General features: G+C 57.9%; 2 protein-coding genes across 2 annotated transcripts; one reads left to right on the top strand and one right to left on the bottom strand.

Moving 5' to 3' along the window:
- Positions 1-3: 3 nt before the first annotated feature.
- On the top strand, positions 4-1,068 carry VDBG_06545 (predicted protein; the record flags this gene model as incomplete). Its single annotated transcript, XM_003002937.1, has 2 exons — positions 4-621; positions 1,048-1,068. Coding segments are annotated over 2 exons (639 nt in total), but the record flags the coding sequence as incomplete, so codon positions are not given.
- A 119-nt stretch (positions 1,069-1,187) lies between these two features.
- On the bottom strand, positions 1,188-5,997 carry VDBG_06544 (ATP-dependent bile acid permease; the record flags this gene model as incomplete). The annotated part of the gene is made up of 2 exons (XM_003002936.1): positions 1,188-3,530; positions 3,673-5,997. 2 exons carry the CDS (start codon positions 5,995-5,997, stop codon positions 1,188-1,190), a joined length of 4,668 nt encoding a protein of 1,555 aa, XP_003002982.1.
- Between the last annotated feature and the right edge of the window lie 1,702 nt (positions 5,998-7,699).

Below are 7,699 nucleotides of genomic sequence, written 5' to 3'. Positions count from 1 at the left end.
ATTGCCTCGGAAGGAGCGCGAAGTTACGGCCCTCGCCACAATCATCAACCCTTCAACCCATCTCTCCCACCCGTCCTCCCACCATCGACATTCTCTCCATCAAGTTCGCAACGTCATTGCCACCAAACGCCTCCCACCAACTCCTCCCAACAGCCAGGCCAGCCCCCGTCTCCGACGTCCCCTACAAGCTCGAGCTCGACTTCCACATCCGCTACACCGCCACTCTCCACCTCGTCGACATCCACCTCGCCATCCTCCCGCACCGCATCCCAGCACAGAGCCTCTTTCATCAGGTCCCCTCAACCAGCCAGATCTACAGTCCTTCTCTCTCAACCAGCTCGCGCCCCTCTGCTACCGCGACCTCGCCCTCCACCCCTCCGTCCGCGCCCTCGGCCGCCGGACCCTGGAACGCCTAACCCACCACATCCTCCTCTTCTGCGAGCGCCGCCTCACCCCCGTCCTCGCCGCGCTCACCGGCGCGGGCCCCGTGATCTTGCAGCCGATCCCGCTGGTCACGAACGACGTGGCCGACGAGGAGGAGGGGCTGGGCCACAGTTTCGTGCCCGGCAGGGGGATGCCGCGGGATCGTGTCACGGGGGTATCTACAGCCCGTCATACCCTGTGCAGGGGACGGCTCGCTGGACATGGAGTTTTTCGAGCGCGTGTTTCGGGGGATCAGAGCGGATGGGACGATGAGCCGATTTCAGCCCGCTTGGCATGCAGGTATGGATCCGGATCATTCTTCATGAGCATCGCAGGGTAGTTCCGGGGGCGGTGCTAAGTGAATTAGCCGTTACGTGAGAACATGTCGAGAGCCATCGACCACCTGCCAACATGGTAGTGAAAGGCGAGTATTCCTCTCGCCACGGTTCCTGGCACGGGGGGCCCGGGCAGCGAACTAGTCATGACGGTACGCAAATCAAGCTTTCACATGTCAGGACGAGCGTGAGGAAATCGTGAGAAGGAGCTTGGCCCTGGATTCTATCTATCATACCGCCCAGCCCCGTGCGGGAACACCCATGATATGAACACAGCTAAACACCGTAGGAAAAGCTTCAAACAAGATAAGAACGACCTGTTCAAGCCATGCAAGGCCCTTTTTTTTCATCGTACAAACGAAGACACTGCGTCCCCCCCTCTATTAGACACGTCATATTCGTACCGCCGCAACGCGTATAGCAAGCTTCTCACTGCTCCTCCTCATCGACATCTACGAGACGGCCCGAGTCCCACTTCTTCTTCGCCGCCTTGATGAGGAGGTCCAACTCGCCGCTCATGTCACACATGCTGCGGAAGCTGCCCTTCTCCTTGCGGATCAGCTCGTAGGGGTGTCCGTACTCCACGACGGAACCCTTGTCGAGAACAAGGACCTTGTCATAGTCGACAATGGTCTGCAGGCGATGCGCAATGGTGATAATAGTACTCGTCAATTCGCGGATCGTCTCTTGAATCTTGGAGTCTGTTGCGTAGTCGATGGATGCAGTCGCCTCGTCCATGACCAGCACCGTGGGGTTCTTAAGAATAGCCCGTGCCAGGCAGAGCAGTTGCCTCTGACCTTGCGAGAGGTTGGATCCAGACTCGCTGACTGGAGAAGAGAGATCGAGGAAGATGTTCTTGTTGGTCGGTGCAATTGATGCGGCGGGGCTACGAACAGGGGCGCCGTCGCTCGAGATGGAAATGGTCGGTGTTCCGGGGTTCAGAGACGAGGCTGCGGGCGTCTGCGGCCTGGTCAAGGACTCGCTGGGGCCGATGAGCTGCACCTTACGCAGAGCCTCAAAGATCTGCTCGTCGGCGTACGTGTCGAAGGGGTCAAGATTGGTGCGAATGGTACCCTGGAAGAGAGTCGGGTCCTGGGGCACGATGGTGATGGCCTCGCGAAGATCACGAAGGCCAATGAGACCAATATCGACATCGTCAATAAGAATCTTACCCGCGTCCGCCTCGAGCGCACGGAAAATGGCCAGAGCCAGCGAACTCTTGCCGGCGCCAGTACGGCCGACGATGCCGACCTTTTCCTTGGGGTTGATCTTGAAGCTGAGGTTGCGCAACACGGGGTCGAGTTCCTTGCGGTAAGCCGTCGTGTACCCGATGAACTCGATGGAGCCCTGGCTGGGCCAGTTGGCGGCGGGTCGATTCTTCTCGATGATGGGTTCCGCTTCTTGTTCGACGTCGAGATACTCCTTGATTCGCTCGACAGAGTTCATGTTCTGTTCGTTCAGAGCGTACAGTCGGACGAGCCACAGAACGTTCTCCGTGAAGCCAATGGCATAGCTGAGCGAGATACCAGCCGCACCAGGATCAATCTTGCCCAGGCTGAGAATGACAAAGACTCCCGCAAAGAAAGACACAAGATCGCCGAGGAGATCGGTGCGGAACGACAGCCAACGGTTGCAGGCCCACATGTAAATGAAAGGTCGCGACTGAGTGTTAATCTTGGTAAGGTTCTCCCGAATGAAGCGGCGCTCGTCGCCATAGGCACGGATCGTAGTCATGCCAGAAAGGGTCTCGCTGAACTGCTGGAAGAGAGGGCTCCGCTGGACCGCTTCCAGTCTCTTCAAATCGCGAGAGGCCCGGAGATAGAACGAGCCAACGAGCCAGTAGGCAATGGTGATGAATACACCGGCAATGAGGAAACCGGGCGTGATGAAAGCAATGAGCGCGACAGTGACCACGATACCCAGAGCGCACCCAATGACGCCAATAGCGATGGGGGCGACTTCCTGGTCGACAGCCTCGAGGTCCTTGCTGAAACGGTTCATGAGCTGGCCGAGAGGGGTCACATCGAAGAACTTGAACTTGGCCCTCGACACGGCTTCCATGAGCGACGTGTGGATCTTCTTGGATGCCGTAAGAGAACCATAGAAGATCCAAATATCACGAATGAAGGCAGTCAAGGCGCCGAGAATGCCAATGACCGCGAGACCGGTGAGGTAGTATGCCACATTGACACCATGAGATGCCTCAATGCCGAAGGTCGTGGCGTTGCCGACAAAGCCATAGTGTGCAATGTGTGCAAAGTAGGTCGGCGACAGGCTCTGTTGGCTGTAGCTGTGGGACGCGGTGGAGAAGTCGATACGATCGACTTCTTCGACAACATATTGATTGGCCCACTCTCGGACCCAAACGTTCGTGGCGACGCCTGAGACTTGCTGAAGACTGAACACAACGCCGGCGACGATCCAGAACCACCAGGGGCCCATCGAGCCAAGGTAGAGCTTAATGATGGGCCACTTGACAGCTCCGACGGCCTTGTTCTCGTCCATGGCGTCCTTCTGCTCCTTCTTCTTCGTAGGGTCTTTGGCAGGCGCACCATTTCCGTTCTCATCCCCGGGATTCACGACCGTCTCGGCGCTGTCTTCTCCGACGCTGGAGGGGACGCGGGACGGGATACGGGATGCGCAAGCAGTACCGGGGCGGGATCGCTGGACATCCTCGCCGAGCTTTCCGGCTTCGATGAGCTCACCGGCAGGGCCTTGGACTGCCACTCTTCCATTCTCAGGACGACGACGAAGTAGCAGAGGGCGCGCAGACTGGATGTGTGAGTGACGAGATGCACGTCCGGTGAGCATGAGCGGGCGTGGCGTTGTTGAAGATCCTCTGTGCGGTATGAGAAGTCGACGGCGCTCAGACAGTCGTCGAGCAGAAGATGGCGGGAGTTCGAGTAGAGGGTACGCGCCAGTGAGATGCGCTGTTTTCTGGCCGCCGGAAAAGAGTGATGCCCTTCTCTCCGACAAGGGTTTCGTCGCCGTTGTCGAGAATCTCGAGGTCGCGTTCCAGAGCACAGGCAACAATGACATTTTTGTACCTCTCTTCGTCGAGATCGGCCGAGAAAAGAATGTTCTCTTTGATATTGGCATTGACCAACCAAGCGGACTGTGCAACATAGGCGATCGTATCGGCCAGTCCAGTCTCAGGATCAGGGCGGACGTCCTCTCGGCTGCGACCACCGGGACAGTATACCTTGCCGTCGACCAAGGTCATCTCACCAAGAAGAGCCATGAGCATGGAAGTTTTGCCAGATCCTGTCGGGCCGGCAATGATGTTGAGATGGCCAATCTTGAAGTCCACGTTCAGGTCGAGCAGGCGGAAGGCCATCGATCCATCTTGAGCAATGGTATCCTTGCCACCCCAAATGAAGGTGGCATCCCTGAACCCGATGGTCTCTTTGCCATTTTCGTCCAGATTGTCAACGCCGAGCTGTTCATATTTCTCCGTCTCCTCTTCCATCAGGAACTCCTCGACACGGTCAAGAGATACCTTTGTCTCTTGCACGTGGGCGAACATGTCGCCGAACTGGTCGAGGGGCACACGGAGGAGCATAAAGAGCGAAATGGCAGTGAAGGCGACTGAGGGGTAGAGAGGCTTCTTCTCGACAGCAGTGTAGATAAGGAAGGAGAAGAACGTGATGAGAACAGGGACCGAGTTCCAAACGGCAACAGCGCATGACCAGATGACGAAGCGCGACCGCAGGGCCTGGAGCTCCGCAGCTCGCTTCTCATCGACGATCCTTCCGAATCGCTGCTCCCATGCGAAATACTTGATGATGCGAATGTTGTTGAGAATCTCGTTCGTCACGTTGATACGCTTGTCCGTAGCCTTGAGGATTTGCTTGGAAGTGTTGGTGAATCCGCGAGCAAAGCCATAGTTGACGGGGAGCAGCAACGCCATGACAACGAGTCCAGGAATGGCGCTCAGGCCCATCACCTGCCAAAGCAGAACAACTGAGATGACAAGCTGGGTCGGAGCGGAGGCGCAGAGGAAGTGGAGGTAGGCGGTAATCTCAGCAATCTTGAAGCTGTCGACCGACATGAGGTTGATGATGGTTCCAAGGTTTGCCTGTTCGTCGTCCGTCTTGGCCTCCTTCGGCGCACCAGCGGCGGACGCCTCGGCATCGGAGGCTGAGTCTTGCGACTTCTTCTTCTTGAGGCGCAGCTTTCGCTTAATCTTGTCCATGGTGCCCTCCTTGCCAGCATCGGCTTGATCCTTCTTCTCGCCAAGGACCTTCTCCGCGCCGGCCGCGGCCTTGCGCCGCAGCGCTTTGGCATAAATTTCACCGACGATGATGGCGCGGATACGAATGCAAATCTTTCGACCGATCCAAAGGGCCATTCCATCACCGAAGGAGCGAACAAGGTCGAGAATGGGCAGGAGAAGCACGTAAAGCCACAGCACGTTGACCGGCGCCTCGTCGGGTCTTTCGACATATTCGAGGATAGCCTTGAGCAGCAGTGTCGGAGCAAATGTGAAGACACCTCCAATGAAGGCAAGGAAGCACTGAAAAATGAGCTCGCCCTTGAAGTACTTGAGCAGGTGCATGGCCAGCGAGGTGGTCCTCTTGAGAGTTCGGTAGTCGGCAAGGACGGCGGCAGCCTTCTCCTGGGGAACAAGGTTCCAGACGGCCTTCATCTCGATGGTCTCCTTGTACCCACGCCAGATCATGGGGTCGATCCAGGAGAAGGTGGCGAGCGACAGCAGGGAGGCCAGGGGCTCGCGCGAGGGCTCAACGCCGTCTTCCCACTCGAGCAAGACAGTTTTGTTGCCCTTTCTCGTGCTAATGGCCATGACGAAGAGGAATGTCGTCAGGGCAAACTCAACAACGACGAGGATTTGGATCAGGCGACTGCTCGGATGGATCAAGACGGAGCGGAAAATGAATGTGGTGAACAGCCACTGGCAGCCGTAGATGGAAGCGGTGTGGTTCCACAGGGTCGCGGGGACTCGCCATTGAGTGCTGGTGAGGGTGAGGCGGAGCGTGGCAATGGCAAAGACGTAGAGCCACGCCACGAGACCAGCAACGGCAGACAGCTTTCCCTTCTCGCCGTAACCGCCAGTGACGATAGCAGTGATGTAGATGGCAACGAGTCCCACGATGGCAGCCTCTTCGACGAATACCGACAATTTCTGGGCATGGGGGCTGTCGGCCTGGACAATCGAGATGACGGAGCCGCGCGTTGTCGTCTTGACGAGCGAGAGACGACCGCCGCCGTTGCGGTTCATGGTCAGAGGCTCGTCATTGTCGTCGCTGTCGTCGAGCTCGTCGGGTGGGAGATCGGTGTGATTCGCGGCCGTGTTGGCATGGTCATCGGCGGCGTTTGCGAGAGGTTCGTAGCCGCGCTTTCGAAGAGAAGTAGGGACACTGCGCCCAGCCGTACGGAAAGAGGAGAATGAGAAACGAGACAGCTATCGTGATTAATGGAAATAGTGCTTTGAGAAAACTGTGGGCGGTCTTTGTTTAGCCATTGACTTCCCGTATTTGCTGCTCTCCATGACGGGCCAAGCCGAGTTTGAGGGCAGCGCGCGCAGGCAGGGGAGGGACATACTCTTGCTGGAAGCAGAGGGAGAAATCATCAACCTGCCATATCGGCCAGCCGCACTGCGCGAAGCCCATGATCCGCTGCTATGTACGTTCGGTGACGGTGTCCGCGTCTGCGACGTGCCGGGGTGGGTAGCCTCGGTTCCGGGCAGTGTGCGCTCAACCCAACACCAGGAGGGCGGGGAAGGAGAATAGGCGGCGCGCAGACAGATTGTGCTGTGTTGATGATCGATGGTGACTTGGTGGGGAGGATCCGGTCGTGGGGACTGGTCGAGGACGGTCGAGGACGGTCGCCAATGGCCACAATCGTCAATGGTGATGGGCCGTCGCCGTTTGGTGAGTGGGCAAAAAAGAAGCAACAGACACGCAAGGCCACTCGAAATCCGAATGTGGACAGCCTGGGAGGCAAAAGATGTAGGTTGCCAGGTGGAGTCGCGACTCGCGAGACTGTCGGGCCAGGGAATACTTTTGGAATTAGTCGTGGGCTCGTGACAGGGAAGAGGCGGTCACGTCAGGGCCGCTATCTGTATTTCGATTGTCTTAGTGTGGCAGGAGGACTGGGCCTTGTTCTCGGGGCCCTGTCTGTGGACGATTTTTCCTTTCGCGAGGGAGAGAAGGGTACGAAGGAAGAGACAGAGACAGACGCGAGGAGACTGAGCACAGAGGCGGAGGCGGAGGCAGATGCAGAGAAAGAGATCCAGATGATCGGGACTGCGAGGGCACCAGCACGTATGAGCAACGGAGCTGGCTATGGATGGAGCTCTTGAGTTCCACAGGACTGGCGAACGCGGCGCCGGGCATGGGGGAGGGCCGTAGCAGGGCAGGTGCAGCTGGTGGAGCTTCATGACAGTAGGAAGCAGCAACCGACACCTGGAGAACTTGAAGCAGGCACGATCACCCCACTTGGACACCCTCGCCACTCCACCGTGCAATCCGCTCCTCCACAGCGTTTTACCCCACTGAAGAATTTCTTCGGCCCACGGTTTCCCCTCCGTCTGCCAAGTGCCCTCCGTCTGCGAAGGGCATCCGTCTGCAAAGGCCATCCGTCTGCAAAGGCCATCCGTCTGTTAAGGTGCTTACACACACACACACACACGGGTTGCCGCCGTCTGTGAGCGAGGTTGCTTCGCAGCATCGCCAGACTCTATTATCCATGTCCACAGCGTCGATCAAGCCAGACCGCCATTGGGCTTTGCGGTCAGTCTTCTTCAGTGAAGAAGCTTTTTCCAGCACTGCCTGCTCCTCTGCCCGGCCCTGCTTTCCTGGCCTCCCAACGTCGACCCCTTGCCCTGGCTCGTCCCGGCTAGCACCTCACGCCTGCCACCCTGAGGTCCCAGGGCATCATTTCCCACCTCCCTCTGCGCGTCTAGTCACACCGCACGTGGG

Source organism: Verticillium alfalfae, genomic scaffold (assembly GCF_000150825.1).
Source record: "Verticillium alfalfae VaMs.102 supercont1.8 genomic scaffold, whole genome shotgun sequence".
Classification (NCBI taxonomy): domain Eukaryota; kingdom Fungi; phylum Ascomycota; class Sordariomycetes; order Glomerellales; family Plectosphaerellaceae; genus Verticillium; species Verticillium alfalfae.
The sequence above is the reverse complement of the archived record's forward strand: the minus strand, read 5'-3'. Positions and strand labels throughout refer to the sequence as shown.